The 17275-nt window shown below is 47.4% G+C and overlaps 1 protein-coding gene across 1 annotated transcript in view; it reads left to right on the top strand.

The window, feature by feature from the left end:
- BTBD9 (BTB domain containing 9) overlaps nt 1–17275 on the top strand; it is a 1399080-nt gene that overhangs the window by 160957 nt on the left and 1220848 nt on the right. The window contains exon 3 of the mRNA XM_069608758.1: nt 6184–6547. Within this exon, the coding sequence (XP_069464859.1) occupies nt 6184–6547 (364 nt within the window). The remainder of the gene's footprint in view (nt 1–6183; nt 6548–17275) is intronic.

The following is a 17275-nucleotide window of genomic DNA, read 5'->3' on the forward strand; positions in this document are numbered from 1 at the left end:
TCGATGTCTGGCGGGAACTCTATGGGGATGCAGTGGGGTTCACCTTCTACTCGCATGCGCACAGGTTGCATTCGAGGGTAGACTGTCTGGATATCAAAACCATTGATGGGAAGAGCTCTGGCGCTCGAGATAGGGGCGATTGGCCTCGGAGATCATGCCCCACTCACCTTTACGCTCTCTACTCCGAAAGGCCCCAGGGGTATATGGAAATGGAGGTATCCAGTCTCGTTGTTCAGGGATCCTATCCTGGTTAAGGAGGTGGAGGAGCAGGTAACAGAGTATACCAGCCATAATAAATAGGAGGACACAACCCCCCAAATTTGGTGGGACGCCCTCAAAGCCATGATTAGAGGCAGGATTATAGCCATAAAAGCCAGAAGGGAACGGGAGCTGAGACTAGAGGAGCAGCAACTTGAACTCAGACTTAAAAAGTGATGTCTCGTATGGGGAATAAGCTGTCGGCAGCCGTTGGAAGGGAATTTAGAGCAGTGAGGGGTAAGCTTAACCTAATACAGACAGGGCTGCCGAACGCACCCTCCTCAAGTTGCGTCAAATGTTTTATATTGAGGGCAACAAGACCGACCGTTTACTAGCCAGAAAGCTACGGAAGGAATGGGGAGATAGTTTTATCCTAAAAATAAAAGGGGAGGGAGGAGTCCTTCTTACTAGGAATCCAGATATAGAGGGGGAATTCTGTAAATTCTACACGGCCCTCTACAGTTTGGATGATCCATCATGCGTGGAGCAGGAGACATACCTCCGCTTGGCGAGTGTCGTCCGATCTCGCGGGACAATAGGGATGCGCTGGAGGTTGAGATCACCATGGACGAAGTTTGCAGAGTGATTAACAACATGCCGTCCAATAAAGCCCCGGGACCTGATGGGTTCATGTCTGAATTTTACAAAACACATAGAGGTCCTAATCCCCATCCTTACTAAATTGTTCAATTCTATTGGCTCCACAGGGCATCTCCCCGATTCTATGAATGAAGCCAAGGTCATTATTATCCACAAAAAGGGCAAAGATCTGACTGACTGCGCTTCCTACCATCCCATCGCGTTGATGAACGTTGATGCTAAAATCCACACCAAGATTCTGGCCAATCGTCTCGAAGCGTCCTCCCCAAACTAATTCACTGGGACCAGGCAGGTTTTATAAGGGGCAGGCAAACTTCAGATAATGTCAGGCGATTGGCTCATTTAGTGGAAAAGGCTCAGAAAAGAATGTACCAGCCCTTCTTTTGGCGATTGATGGAGAGAAGGGTTTTGATCGCGTGGAGTGGGGGTTCCTGTTCGAAGCTATGGGTAAAATGGGATTCAGTCCAGGTTTCCTGGCACGGCTAAAGGCAAATTACCGTAATCCAGTGATGCGCTGAGCAATAAATGGCCAAATTTCACCGCCGGTACGTATAGAAAGGGGGACTAAGCAGGGCTGCCCGTTGTCTACGCTCTCCACCTGGAACCGTTTCTGGTGAGATCGGCTGTAGACATAGAGGGAGTCCCATTTGGAGGACAGAGCCATAAGATCGCAGCCTTTGCTGATGACATGATTTTCACACTGACCCACCCGATCACCTCCTTGATAGCAGTGACGAGAGAACTGGATAGGTTCGGCCAGGTAGCAGGTCTAAAAATCAATACCCATAAATCGGAGGCTCTCCCCCTCACCCTGTCGCCCAGTGCGGTCCAAGACCTTAAAGTGTATAGCTTTTGATGGGTGGACAACTCGCTAAAGTACCTTGGCATTCATCTGACCAGGACCCTCGGCGACTTGTACACCGCAAATTATCCTCTGCTCCTTCAGAAGGTGAAATCGAAACTGGTAGGGATCTCGTGGTTGGGCAGAATCAACGCCGTGAAGATGGCGATCCTTCCTCTCCTGTTGTACCATTTCTCGGCCCTTCCTGTGCGTAACCCAACGTCCTTCTTTAGAGCCCTACAAAAGATAACAAGCTGCTTCATTTGTAAGCGAGGGCGGCCAAGGGTGGCGGCGTCCCTTATGAAGGCTCTGGCGTCCCGTGGGGGTGTTGGGGAACCGGACTTTAGGGTGTACTGCCTGGCAGCCCAGCTCAGGGTCATAAGAGACTGGCAGAGGGATGATAGAGGGAAGGTGTGGAGGTCCATAGATAGGGCCTTGGTGGGAGGGGACTTGGAAGGGATTCTGTGGATGCCAAGGCAGGACAGACCGCCCAGAATGTACTGCAGCTATATTACGTCCACCGTAGGGGACGCCTGGGACAAAGCTATTAAAAGGGCGCATATCACTACTTTCCCCTCCCCGTATACACCCATACATGGCAATCCTCAATTTACTCCAGCGGTCGCAGGAGACCCGTCATTTGACACCTGGTTTCAAGGCGGTTGCTGCATGATCCGGGATATGTTGGCGGATGGGGAGGTGAAACAATTTGAGCAGTGCAAGAAGGACTTTGGTTTAGGGGAGTTGCAGAGGTATTCATATCTCCAGATTAGGCACTGGTCATCCATCGATCACTCAAGCGGGTACAAGACCCCTCACTCAGTTTGAAAAGTGTCTAGACACAGACACAGGAGATAAAGGGGTGGTGTCGTCCATATACAAACTCATAAAGCGGGACGAACACCTGAAGTCCAGGACATACATGCTCAAATGGGCGCGGGATGTAGGGGGGGACCTAGAGGATCAGGAGTGGGTTCAGTTGTGGTCGCAGATCCCAAAGCTTACAAGATCTCTTCAGCTTTGGAGATCTGGCTGAAACTGATGTTGAGGTGGCACTTGACCCCACTCAGACTAAATAAAATGTCCCCTGATGTATCTGAGTTCTGCTGGAGGGAATGTGGGGCAACGGGCTCCTGGGCTCATATGTGGTGGGAGTGCCCAAAATGTAATCCCTTTTGGTCGCTCGTTCAGCAGGCAGTCATCCAGGTGCTGAACCTAGAACTTGGGGCTAATAGAGGGAGGGACTTATTGGGTCTTAATGGCATGCTCTCTTCTCTATCTACTAGAGTGGACTGCAAACTCTGTGTTAATGATGCTGGCGGCGGCTTTGGTTCTAGCCCGGAAGTGGAAATCGAAAGACCCTCCACAGGAATATGAATGGGTGACGAAGCTGTGGTCGCTGCTGGCTTTGGAATGGCTCACTTATACGATTCAGGGGCTCCACATGCAGTTTGTGTCAGACTGGTCTAACTTGCCGTCATATCTAAAGGCAGGAGCCCGCCGGGCCTGGTGTCCCAAGGCTATGGAACTGCTGGGAATAATTCGCCCTCAGGACGAATCGGACCTGTAATGCCTTGAGAGGGCCAGCGCATTAACTCATTTGCAATCCATCTGTCATAAAGGTTTGATGTCTTGCCTGTCCAACCGGAGTGAACACTTATACATTTTCATCTTATTTCATTGTTGGAGATGGGCCTCCACTCGAACTCTTGGATCTGGGGGAGGTGGGAGGGGCGAGTAGGGGGGGTTAAAGGTTGGGGGAAAGAGGGTCTTTGTGTTTCTTCATGCGTTTGTTACATTTGAAACACTTAATAAAAATGTATTGGAAAGAAAAGACTACAGGTATGAGCAATAAATCCCCTTTGGTATCACTCTGTACCACAAAGATTTAGTTGGTAGCTGTGGCTAAGCAGTCAGACTTATCTCAAGAGGGAGATGAGCAGTATTCAGGGTTTACACAAGAGGACTACAATACTATGGCACAAGGAAACCCTGACCAAAGCTTTGTATTAAAAGGAATATATATTTATTTTACACACTTCTAGTTCAACACATCAATCACAGTTATTAAAGCAAGTTAAAATCAGTCAAGAAAAGTATACACAACTCCCTGATTAAATTGTAGGCAAGTTTGAGCAAGAGTGAAAACTGAGCAAAATGGCACAGTGAAAACCAAACACAAAGGGCACACTAAAAATTTCTCACAAGGGAGAGAAAGAACAAGTTGTACAGAAATATAGTTTAGGCAAGGCAGTACTTTAGCATGTATAATACTGAGGCGAAAACTGAGCAAAATGGCACTTCACAAGTTTAACGAAAGAGGGAAGGAAAAGCTGGTTATAAGATTTAGGTGCACCAACTCATTTCTAGGTGAGAAGCAATCTAGAGAAGGCACTTCTAACAGATTTAGCCAGAGTCAATAGGTCTGTGCCAGAGTCAGTGGTACAGGACAAAGTCCTAGGAGCAAAATGTTCTTGTAGCTGCAGTCAAGTCTTTGTTAAACGATTCGAAAAGGTGGGTGCAGCAAGTGAAAGACCATGTTAGTCCATAGGGGTGGCCAACCCAGGAGGTACGTAAAGGATTTCAAACACCTTTAGCAATACCCCGCGAAACGAGAGGCCTGGCGGAACAATGTACCTGAAAAAGTGGAAGCAGTTCCTGTGGTGTCAGTGGTTCCTGGCAGTTCCTGCAGTTCGTGTTGTCCAGCAGAGGAAGAGAGGCTCTCGTCGTAGAGGAAGGTTCGAGTTACTGCACTGCTCAGGGAAGAAGCCAGCCGCAGTGATGCCGAAACATTTGAAAAGATGCGCTCCTTTAAATCGCGGTCGTGGTGGACGGGTGCCTGGCTATCCGGTCTCCGAGTGCAGGGCACTGGCGATTCGACCAAGGCAGGTCCTGGACGGCGATTGTCAAACTGGTTGGCCCCACCAGCTCAAGGGAAGAAGGCTCTTGCAGATGAATATCTTCTCTCATCGTGTGGAGAAAAGTGGTGAGACGCTGCAGCAGGGATTCACCAGTGGTTCAGTCGTTGCAGATGTCTTTGGCTTCTCTACTCTTCGGCTTCTTAGTTCCAGTGGCGACGTCTTGCTCTTCCAGTCCTCAGGACCCTCCTTTTATGCAAAAAGATCCCTATTCATACAGCCTAGCTGTCACTCACACAGTGGAGTGGTCATCCTGGCGGGAGACCCTCCAGCCTATCAGGGCAGAATGCGACCTGGGGTTGGGTAGACAATGGGTCTACCCCAGACCCAAAGACGCTGAGAGGAGGGCTTCTTGGCAGAAGCCCGCCAAAAGGACAAACAAAGGATCCCCGACCTGGGTTAGGATCATAGAGAAGGACACGAGAAAGAATTATTATAAAAGTTCTGACAAAAAAAAAAACACCGGATTAAAGTTAATAAAAATATAAACCGGCAGTTCGTTAGAGGCTGTCAGTAAAAGTGGTAGCCTCGAACAATGGGAAAATCCCATAGGGACATATTCGCGGTCGAATACTTTTGGTAGTAACCACTGTACGGTACCCTCTTGAAAATGAACACCAGGGAAAAACTATTAACCCTTTCTAGTACTTCCATAGTAAAATGGGTTGTACTGGTTTAGTTCATAAAGATTGACAAGTAAAGTCAATGGAGGCTTTACATGCCCTGGGAGACAGTAGTCAGTCCCAGGGTATGGAGTCTGTTTGGAGGTCCCTAGGACACCCCTGTGTTACTGCATGGCGGGTGTTGGGTAACACATGTGTATAAAGATGGTTCCTATGAGAGTGAGATAAACCCCATAGACATTAAACACAAAAAATAGCCTAGAACACACATAGCAAATATGCCTAAGAGTGGGAAAAAGAGTCTCACTCTTAGCAGGAGAAAAAAAACAAACCCTTCAAATCCAGCAAAGCTGCTGGGGGACTCTATAGGTAAGGGAAATTAGCCATAGAATGGGAATTCTCCCTAACACTCCGTACTGCCAAGATCCCTCCACCTCCCTCTAAGGGTAGTCTGTTCTGTTCTAGTGGGCCCTTCTGCGTGGAAGCTAGTTTCAACCATGTCTAGTTCACATCTTTATTCTATGTGGGTTGTGGGCGCATATGCTGTTACTTAACCTATCACCTTTTCCTCTTCTCTCTCCATTTTCTTTCTTTTTTCTTTGTCTCACCCCCTGCATTCTCTATACTATCGATTTATGTGGGGGGAAGAGAGGCTATCCGTTTTCTTTACACTGCTGAGGTTCATGGTGGGCCAAAGGGAAGGAAGAATTTGGCATCCACTTTCTCACTGCGTCCTAGCAGTACATAGGCACATACATGGCACTAAGGCTTAGTTTATCAATTAATTTCAGTGAGATATAATGTCAGTGCCCCGATTTAAGTATGTTGCTGCTCAAACCATGGGCGGTCATCCAATGAATTGCTATAGGGAACTACAATGGGTGTTTGAGATGCAGTTGCAAGCTTTAAGACCTTGTTTTTAACCCATTTTCTCCTCATGCAGGGCATTGTTGTACGGCGGGATGCGGGAATCTCAGCCAGAAGCAGAGATCACTCTTCATGACACCACAGCGGAAGCCTTTACAATGCTCATGAAGTACATCTATACAGGCCGTGCCACCTTGCGGGATGAGAAGGAGGAGGTGCTGCTGGATTTCCTTAGCCTGGCTCATAAATATGGCTTTCCTGAACTGGAGGATTCCACCTCAGAGTACCTTTGCACCATCCTTAACATCCAGAATGTGTGTATGATTTATGATGTAGCCAGTCTGTACTTGCTACCGAAACTTACCTGCACATGTTGTATGTTCATTGACCGAAACGCTCCGGAAGTACTCTCCAGTGAGGGGTTCTTATCTCTTTCTAAGGTACGTCTGTTCCTAGGACTTTCTTTTTCTGAAGCATATGCTCATTTCATTTTAAAGAGGACTTTGACTAATACAATCTTGCTTAAACGGTTTCACCCATGCAGATACCATTGATGCCCCAACATGTAGTATTTAAAGTTCGTTTGCCACTTTTTTATACATTACAAAATATCAAACCTGTTTGCTGCTCAGTCTGTATCTTGCAGAGGGTCCAATAAAAATCAAATGCTAGTTTGGTTGTTTTTAAACAGCACAGACAGGGCTTCTTGGGGCTAGAAGGAAACTTCATAGGAGTTACAGGATTACAAGAGAAAGCATGAAATGATATGATAAGAAAAACTGGGCATCCTCTGAATTCTAAAGGAATAAATAGTCCAATGAAGTATAAAGTCAGAATCCAATATAGCCCTTCAGGTTTCTGCACTAACAGCAGGTTGGATACTCATGACATCCCACACCAGATGATGGAGATTGTCCTGCTTGCATTACAGAATAATAAAAGCTGGATTGAGATCATAAATTACATTGGAGAAAGTGACATTGCTTTTCCTGACCGTGTCAAGCTGACCTCTGAATGTCTTGTTCTAGTTAACATTTCATAGCTGGAAGTATATATTTAAATAAAACTGTCAATTTGGTTTTTAACAAGAAATTTGTATGCCTAAAAGTAAAGAAAAACACTAAAGTAAGTTGAGGCATGAAAGTAAGTTGGTATCCAATACACACAGTGCATACAGTCTGCATAATGCACAGAGAATTTTATTTAGCTCCTTCCGCCCTTCTACATTCCTAACCCCACTCTACCTCCCTTGCACCTTGCCTTTGCACCATCAATCTAGGTTCAGTCTTGATGGTCTTCCTAAGGCCTCCAGATTCTCTCCAACGTAGCAATGTTGGTTCTTGCCAAAACCTAATTCTGCCAACTTCTTGCTTATGCCCTCGTGTACGGGTTTCACTTTGATATGTCAAAGCAGGTATTGAAGAGCATTTCTGTACATTTCTAGGGATTTCTCTCACGATCCACCCTATGCTTGGAAGGGTCACTTATGCTTCTGGCTGAATTGTCCTGGCTGCCACTCTGCAGAGGTCCCATAGAATCGTTTCCAATTTTTTGATGTCAGCTTCACCCCATAACTGGGATCATAGTTCAAGTGCAACATGCTTGGCTTGGAACAAGATGATACTTGGTGCCATTGGTTTGATACCTCGGTTGGGCAGGCTCAGCCCTTCACCACTCTCCCTGCCTCCATGTATTGTATTTGGTTATTTATATAGTGCTCTTTCCCCACTTGTGTGGCACCAATGCGCTTTTTCCTCGGTTGGCACGCCCTTGGTGACCGTAGTCGATGTGGTTGTAAATTCTAGGGAGCTTAGCTTAGGAGATGCATGTTGCTGTTCTAAGACTTGGGTGGCTGGCAAGGCTCGACTAAGCAGTCCAAGAGAGGTCAAACACAATTGTGGGTACTGTTTAGGGTTAGAGATAGATTGCTATTGTTGAGAGAGTATTTGAGGCCAGCAATAGCGGGTTCCTTTCAATTGCTGGTTGCTCTATGCTAGTGGCAGAGGTGTTGAGGTATGTCGGGTGTTTCAGTCTGGACGGCTATGTGTGAAACTAGACCAGATGTGCTTAGCCATAGCCGTATTCTATCATGCATGTGTGCTTGGCTGTGCCTGTGGTATGTGTCCACACTATTAGTAGGCTGCGAGATTGCTCGGCTGGGGCGATATTTGTCAAGGTCTATAATTGAGTCCTATACCAAATGGTCTAGGTTACATGCTGTAGTAGGTATCTGCATATATTGAACAAAGATGGAGGCTACACCTAGATTTAAGAATCCTGTATAGTGGTAGAAAGGCCTATGTTTCACTGTGCAGTAGGTGTGAGCATATGGTAAACAAAGATGGAGGCTACGCCTAGATTTGAGAATCCTGTATAGTGGGAGAGGAACCTAGGTATCACAGTGAAGTAGGTTTAATCATACAGTAGACAAAGATGGAGGCTACACCTATATTTGAGAATCCGGTATAGTGGGCAGGAGGCCTAGGTTTCAAAATGCAGTAGGCCTTATCATACAATAAACAAAGGAAGAGGCTGCAACTATATTTGAGGATCATGCATGGTGGGGGTGGGGGGGTCTGAGCTAGGCTTTACAAGGCCATAGGTTTGAGTCTTTAGTACAGTAGGTTTCCGAAGTGTAAAAGTCATCGATGGTTTAATGTACGCAGATTTGGGAATACATTTGTAGTGGGAGACAGCTAGTGGTGAGAGTACATCCCTGAAAGAGCGATGCAGGTTAACAGTGGCAGTGATTATTTAGTGATGGGGTGTGCTACCCTGGGCTACTTATCTCATTGTTAGTTGACTCTCATGTGGACCGGGGGACGGGGGTGCAGTGAGAATGTTGGGAGTGTGCCACAGCGAAAGCTCCTGGTTTACCTGGAGTGCTTGTTGGGTGGGAGTGTTGTGGGTGGGTTGATAGTGGTTCAGGTGTGCCACAACGAAAGCTGCTGCTTACCTGGAGTACTAGTTGGCTGGAAGTATTGTTTAGCGATATGTGGCAAGTTAATGAGCATGCGTGCTGCCGCATTTTGGAGTCCTTGGAGTTTCCTTAGTTGGGATGCCGGTGCTCCTAGGTAGAGGCAGTTTGTGTAGTCTAGGCGGGAAAGGATGATGGAGTTGATGGCTGCGAAACGGTCAGGATAGGTGAGGTAGGGGAAAATCCGCTTGAGGGTACTTAGGTGGAAGAAACAGGTTTTGGATACGCTGGTGGTGTGTTGGGTGAGGGATAAATCTGAGTCAAATTCGCATCCAAGGTTTTTAACCACATTAGAGGGTGCCAGTGCTTGTCCTAGTGATTTGGGCCATGGGATTGGTTGGGGAATGAGTGATGTTTTCCCGCATACTAGGATTTCGGTTTTCCCAGGGTTGAGGATTAGGTGGTTGGTCGTCATCCTGTGATCAATGTCAGAGAGACACGATGATGGGTCCGGGCTGCCAGAGCCTTCAGAGTTTGGGATTTTGAGGATGATCTGGGTATCATCTGCATAGTTGTAGCAGGTAAGGCTGTACGAGCGGATGATTGTAGGAATGGGTTTTGTGTAGAAGTTGAAGATTAGCAGTGACGTAGATGCTCCTTGGGGGGACACCTTTACAAACTGGATGTGCTATGGATGTCAACTGGTCGAGGTGTATGATTTGCGAACGGTTAGAGATAAAGGAAGAGATCAACGTAAGGCCTGTGCTATTGATTCCTAGTGTTTGTAGTCTGACTAATAGAATTGAGTGATCAGTGGTATCAAAGGCAGCGGAAAGGTCTAGCAGGATGAGAACCGTGCATCCGTATGCGTCGGCTGCTCTTTTTAGGTCATCCCAGATAGAAACTAGGGAGAATTCTGTTCCCCTTGGTGGTCTGAAAGCTGGTTGGCTTGGGTCTCAGAGGTTGTTGGCTTCAGAAAATTGGCCAAGCTGTTGTAAGCCATGCAGTCAATCAGTTTGACGATGAAATGTGTATTGGAGATAGGGTGTAGTTTTGGGGGAGGAGTGGGTCAAGAGTCGGTTTTTTGAGAATGGGTTTGGTGTAGGATGTTTTTAGGGCTTTCGGGAAGGATCATGATGTGAGTGAGTGATTAAGGATTGCATGTGCGACGTTTGCTGCACAGGTGGAGGTTAGTATTTATTTGAGCATTGAGGGTGGGCACGGGTCTTCCAGGGAGTCTGACTGGCGGCTGACTGCAACCAGCGAGGGGAATTCTTTGTCTGTGAAAGGAGAGAAAGAGTCAAAAGAAGGTTGTGATTGTGGGAGGGTTTGGTGGGGGGCTGCGGGCCAGTGGGCAGTGGCTGTAGGATTTTTAGTTTGGTGATGATGGCGTTGTCTTTCGTTGGTGGCATTGTAGAAGTAGAGTGAGAGGGTGTCGCATAAGGCTTGGAGTGGTCAGGCGAGAGCATGAGGGTGATTTGAATTCTGCTATGATTTTATGTAGTTCCTTACTTGCGTTGCGAGCATTTTGAATTCGGTTGAGTTCGGTTCCCATAGAATGATTTCTTGCTTTTTTCTGATTTCAGTTCTGTAATGTCCTTGTTAGGGCGGTTTTGTTTTGGGCTGAAGGGTTGGCTCTACAGGCCCATTCCAGACGGTGCTTGAGAGTTTTGAGATGTTTGAGATTGGGTGTGAACCACCTCAGCGTTGGTCCAGATCTCTGCAAGGTATGTTTTGACGGGGTGAAGGCTTAGAGGGCATTTGTAAGCCAGAGGTCGAAGGAATCTATTGCTGGGGGTCCTTCCGCGAGGAAGAGTGAGTTGAGACAGTTGAGACAGTTGAGGGAGTTGCTGGGTAAGAATTCAAGATCTGGGGTGATTCTTTGTTCCATAGTGGTAAAGTAGAGGGAGCGGTTGGTGGTGGACGTGTGGGGCGTTGTCCGCTGATCATAGTGTTGAGTGGTATGGTGAAGCAGAGTGCTGAGTGATCGGACCATGATTGGGGCCGTGGGAGCTGGGTAGATATGTTTGCGGTGCTGAATATTGCATCAAGGGTGTGGCCTCTCGTGTGGGTGGGAGTTGAGGTGTAGTGGTTTCAGATTGAGTTGATCTAGACTGTGAGTGCCTTGGTCATAGGGTTTGATGGGGAGTCGAACCATATGTTGAGGTTTCCTAGGATGGTGAGGGTTGGGTGTAGGATGAGGTTGGCGGCCAGTGCTTCACCCAATGTGTCTGCAAAGTTTGTTATAGCCGGGGGATCTGTAGATGAGTAGGAAGCAGTGTGAGGCGGATGGTGTGAGTTGGAGTTTTACCAGGAGGGAATAGTAGTCTGTGGTGTTGGTGGAGGTGTCCTTGCTTATTAGCTTGAATTGGTCTTTGTGTAATATTTCAAGACCTCCTCTTCTTCGTGATCTGTTCTGAACAGTGAGAATGTAACCAGGTGGGAAAGTATTGTGCGCGAGGGGTTCGTAGTCATCCGAGAACTAGGTCTCATTGATGAATAGGATGTCTGGGTTTTCTTCTGTGATAAGGTCATAGATGTGGAGTTTGTTTTTGTAAACTGACCTAGCATTTATGAGGGTGCAAGATATTTGGTGGGATGCCTTTTGTGGGTTGAGGGTGGGTAGGGTTGGGGGGGGGAGGGGAATGCGGGTTCTGATGTGGGGTGTGGGGTGTAGGTGATGAGGGAGCAGTTGGGGAGGGGAAACAGTTGGGACTGGCAGTGGGGGTGGAGTGTGGAAATGAGGGAGCAGTTGGATTGTGGAGGTCAGGGGGTGGGGAGGAAAAGAGGTAGGACTGTGTTGGGTGCGTGCAGTGAGGTTTCACTCCTATATTGCGGGGGCAGTGGTTGCGAACTGTGTCGGAGAATGGATGAAGCTAGGGGGGCATTAGGCACCTGCGGTCTTGCCCTTTCCTTGCATTATGAGTGGTCATAAGTATATGGGAGAGAGTGGGTGGTTCTCTGGTGAATGGGGTATTGGCTAGAGCTTCTCTTGCTGAGCGAAAAGTGGGGAAGTGGGAATTGGGGGGGGTCTGTAGTTGATTGGGGAGAATGTGAGCGGGAGGTGTCGGGGGTTGGTTGCTGGCACGTTTGGAGTTTGATAGGCATATTAGGTGTATTGCTGCATTCTCTTGTGTGTTCCGTGGGGGGGTGCTCTCTAATCCATCTCTCCAGCTTGCCTATCTTATTTGCGCAGAGCGGGATCTACGGGTAGGGAAAGAGTGAGACAGTTTGGGGTGGGTAGTTGGGTGAGGGCGGGGGAAAAGGAGGGGTGAGGGATGCATGTTAGAGGTGCTCTGTGGGAGGGGGGTATGCTGTCTGATGGCGCTGGTAGTGAAAGACTGCGGTGTATCTTGTTTGGGCTAGTGGTGCGTCAGGGAGCTGCACTGTTGTGGCCTGTGAGTGACATGGCGCCTAGTTGACTGTGTTGTGCGGTTGAGGCCTAAGATTCACAATGCAGTTTGAGTACATGGTAGAAGAGAACTACCTTTGTATACAAGACCGAACACAGCTAGATTTGAGAGTCCTGTATAGTGGGAGAGCAGCCTACGGCTAACAATTCAATTTTAGTACAGGACAAAACACAGCTAGATTGCGTCCCTTCCTGGGGACTGAGGTAGTCGTAGATTACTCGCGTCAGTGCCACAAAATAAGCCTCTACATTTGAGAAGCCTCCCTCCTCCCAAACTTGGGGAAGGATCAAATGTTTGTATAGGAACCTAGGCGTAGTAGTCCAGTGTCCCATCTAAGAGCATTCCTACCTCTGCCACCTCTCCAGATGTGGGCAGATTTCCCACCCCAGTGATGGGGTTAATTACTACACTATCATTGATCTAAATCATTAGACGTCCAGATCACCTAAGTATATTAATTTCTCCCTGCCCAGCTCGCAGGGGAACTCCTCCACAAGTCTAAACCACATTTTCCATTCTGGGACATAGACCATCGATTTCATGGGCATTGCATTAAGCTGCTAGTACCTGAAATATTTCACATATTTCTCAAATTCCTATAGGCGAACCCTGATGGAATCTAAAGGCTGTGGCTGATATAAATGACACAATCTGCAAAAATCACATTATTATATTTCTTACCCTGTACCAAGATATCTGTAATGCCATTAGTTTGTCAAATTACTTCACCTAGGAGTCCAGTAACCGGGGCAAAAAGCAGAGGTGACAAGGGGACAGCCTGGTCTAATCCCCCGGTGGAGCCTTATCAAGCGAAATACCTCCCAATTTACTCTTACTTCCACCAATAGAGCCGAGTATAGATTGCCTAATGCCGCTTATCCAACCTAAAAGTCTCCACCCCACTGAGTGGGAACCTCCGCCTGACCCGAGCTAATGCCACCTCTCGAGCAAGCGAACGCAGGACTGAGTCAACTGGCCAACTCATTGGATAAGGCTAATTGTCGTCCTAATATTATCAGCCACCTGCGTTCCACTTGCAAACCCTACTTGATCTGTGCTGACGAGTAGGAATAATAACGGCTAATCGCATAGCTTGAATCCTAGTTAAGATTCTGTCATTTATATTCTGTAAGGAAATGGGCTTATTTACCGAGCATTTAAAGAGGTTCTGACTTTCTTTATAAATTAATAAATTATTGAAATCGGGGCTTCCAAGAATTAAGCTAATGCACCCCCTCCTTCCAATATGACCCTGAAAAAAGCTCTCCACTTGGGGTTCAATCCGTGTTTAAATATTTTGTAAAATTGGGCTGTGAACCCATCTTTACCCAGAGATTTGACGGCGTTCATTTTAACATTTGCTAATTTCACCTATAATAGTGGTCTCCTGCATCTCTAACTGCTCTTATGAGAGTTTGGGAAGACTGAGTTTATTTAAATATTCTTTCAGTTTGGGCCTAGGGTAGGTTTTCCGAGGGGTTTAGATATCCTCATAAAACTGTGCAAAGTCTCTTGGTCCTGCACCACCTGCCCATCTGTCAAAGATGGCCTCAATAATACACCAACTCCCAGAGCCCCAGTTCAAGGATTTACATTTTCGTTTTAGCAGTGGGCCTAATGCCCCCCACCCTCGAACCTAGGAAAGTGTGATCTAGATCATCTACCTACGATTTACGGGTCCCTATCCCATGGTTCCCCCACAGGAATGAAATGTACCTTTCAGACACCTGGGTTTTCACTCTTGCTGTTCCTTCCACACTCCGATATTCCTTTCCCTAAATCTGTCCATCTTTTTCTACTCTCCCTTCTCCAACTCCACTCTACGCCTCCCCATCTCTACCTCACTCTTTCTGCTATCCTTCTAAGGGACCTCCCTCCTCTTTCTCTCCCTTTACTACTTCTCTCTACCCTCCGTTTTTACTCATCACTATTCTCCATGTTATTGCTACTCTCCTTTCCACATCACCACTCTCCTCCCACCCTTCTCATACATTCACTCTCTGTTCACTTCCCCATACACCTTCTCACTATCTCCTCTCCTACTATTCAGTTATACACTTTCAATTCTGTACCACTTCCTTTCACAAACAAGTAGCCTTCACCTTGCACAATGTCCGTATAATATAATAGTGTCTTGGTTTACCTCTGTATCCTCTGACCTCACCCGAACAATACACAGTTTCTTGTTTCCCAGCTCTCCCTTTATACTGTCCTTGTGGTTCCCATTGGTCATCCATCCCTACTGTTTCCCTGGGTCAATCTTTCTTTATCCTCCCTACCCGGTGGGAGGTGGTACAAACGGAGGACACAAAGGGTGTGGGGGTATTCTGAACCTCCCTTTTCTCCTGTTCCTGTCCGGTTTCTGGAATGTTGAGCTATGGAGTTTACAGTTCATGTGAGGGCCTTGTCGGCCTGCCAGTCTGCTTGTTTGACTGTGGAGCAGTTCTACTGTGCCCTCTCATGTAAGCACAATGTACCTGAAGTGGTCTTTATGTGTGCGGTCACTTGCTGCTTCTGGTTTGTGTTGTGCACCCGATTATTGCTATTTCCCAGGTCATGGAGCGATCTGTTCCTCCAAATATTGCTAGAAGATATTTTCAGGCTCTTGGTCAACCAGGGACATTTTAGTTTGGCTAGTGGAAGTGGTGCTTTTTGCAGGGGATGCTTGGGGATGTAGGTTTTTCTGAAATGGAGAAAGACTAACCAGCATCATGTGAGAAAGATATTGTGTGATTGCTTGTATGACAATCTGGGACAGAGATTAGGTCCATCTAAACTGCCACCTTCCCCCTTCTGGCGTAGACCTGGCACTGCTTTTCACCCTGGTAGGCTTCTCATGGCAAGCAGAGAGGGGTCTCCATCCCATCCTGAAAAGCTCAGCTTTCTGACCTTTTCACACCAAACTCCCTTTAATCTGAGCAATCCCTTCTTTTTGGCTTCATGTTTAGGCAATCTCCTGGGCAAAATAGTATGTGTTCCATCACCTAAGAAACTCAGTTTGGAATGGATTGTGTTTTCCCACGTATTCGTCATCTTTTGCTCTACCCATATTCCGCTTTAGCTGCCTCATAAACATTTTTCAGCAGGGGATGCTGCGCGCCGATGCCGGTCGACTCGATGTCCTCCGTCCCGATGTCGACGTCACCACTGGAACATATAGCACGTGCAGCGACTGTTAGCTTCAGTTCCATTTTGTCCGCGGGAGCTATGGCTTCGGAAGATGGGCGCGCTTCTGTTCCTTCGTGAAACCTATCGAGTAAATAATGGCATCTTCGTTGGCATCATAAACTCCAAGATCGGGATTTCAAAAATGTTAAGACTGCAGGGCGAAGATGACCCTTCCGGAATCCCATCGGTTGTGCCTGTGGTGTTTGGGATCTGATGAGACATAAGACACCAGAGTGTGGATCCTGCCTTTCGATGATGGTGAAACCCCTGAAAGAATGTAAAGGGAAGTTCGCTGCAGGTAGGACACATAAATCCCCTTCGACGACTGTCAAAAAAGCGATCCTCTAACGAGTCGGGGGGTGACTCCTCATTGGAAAAAAGCTAAAAGATCTTGATTCAGAAGTGGATCTCACCACTCAACTTCGTCTTAATGATGAATTAAGAAAAGACGTCGCAGGTCGCCGTCCTCTTAGAGTTCCTCCCTGGAATGGGTAACAAGCCTGACAAAATCAGCTGAACCAGCGGGAAGGACCTTGGCCCAGGGTACCCTACTAAAACGGCACGCCTGGTTGAGGAACTCTGGGTTTAAGCCTGAAACCCAAGCAGCCTTAATAACCAAGCAGGTTGAGGAGACCAACTTGTTTGGCAAAGCCGTGGACGAAGCACTTGAGACAGCCAAAAAGGAACATGAGACTCAAGACCTTAAACCAGATTACCCAAAATGCCTTCTGTAACGCTCACCTGAATCCCTCGGAGGCGCAGGTCTGGGCTGGGGGTTCTCGGAGTCTTCTAGGGTCACGCGCAGGCCTCGAATGCCACCCTGGAAAGGCCCTCTCCTCACTGAGATCTTGATCTGAAGGGTGAGGTGTCTGCAATTAGGAGAGCAAGGGGTTAATAGGATATATAAGCCTGACTGGGCAAGCTGACTCCCCTTCCTGGTACTCCCCAAGTAGTTCGTAGGCTAAACGTGCTCACCTTATATAGGTGAAAGCGGAGCTCTCCATCCTGCGTCTGTGCAGGGGCGCCGAAGCCAGTTACTTCACTGGTTAATTGTCCAGCCTCTTGGTTGCAGAGGATGAAGATTTGAAGCTAGGCCGTCGTTAGCAGCACGAACGGCGGTTGCTTGAATATGGAGGTCCGGAGAGCGATGGAATGGCGAAGGTATTGCAGGCAAGTAAGTAGAAAATGTCAATTCGAAGTTTAAAGCACTTCTTAATGTCTCTTTTCCTTTTTCAGGTTGCAGAAGCAGCTGGGTGGAAAAATAGATGTCGAGGAATGCGCCGAGGATTGAGATAGATGAGAGCTGCCCAAAACACGTGCGTATGGATGGAGTTTGTGTTTCTTAATGATGTCCTTTTGTTTTGCAGATGCGAGTAGCAGCGTCAGCGAAGGAGAGAAGAATGCAGCGCAGGTAGGGAAAGTTTCAAGATGGTTACTAACCAATGTCCTTGCTTCCACAGGGTGCCGAAAAAATGGAAAGCTGCAGCCCGTGGCTTGAGATGCACCGATGGATTGGGTAAGAGCTGCGCTGGTTTTTATCTCGTGCAAACCTGGTGTTCTTTTCCCTTCTCAGATGCTGCAGAAGACGAAGATGGTATTTCAGAAGGTAAGGTTACGGATTTCTCTTCCCTAGATGCAGAAGTTGAAGAATCTCTGGAGCTGACACGGTA

This window comes from Ambystoma mexicanum, chromosome 4q, assembly GCF_040938575.1.
Source record: "Ambystoma mexicanum isolate Mex_15411 chromosome 4q, UKY_AmexF1_1, whole genome shotgun sequence".
NCBI classification, from domain to species: Eukaryota; Metazoa; Chordata; class Amphibia; order Caudata; family Ambystomatidae; genus Ambystoma; species Ambystoma mexicanum.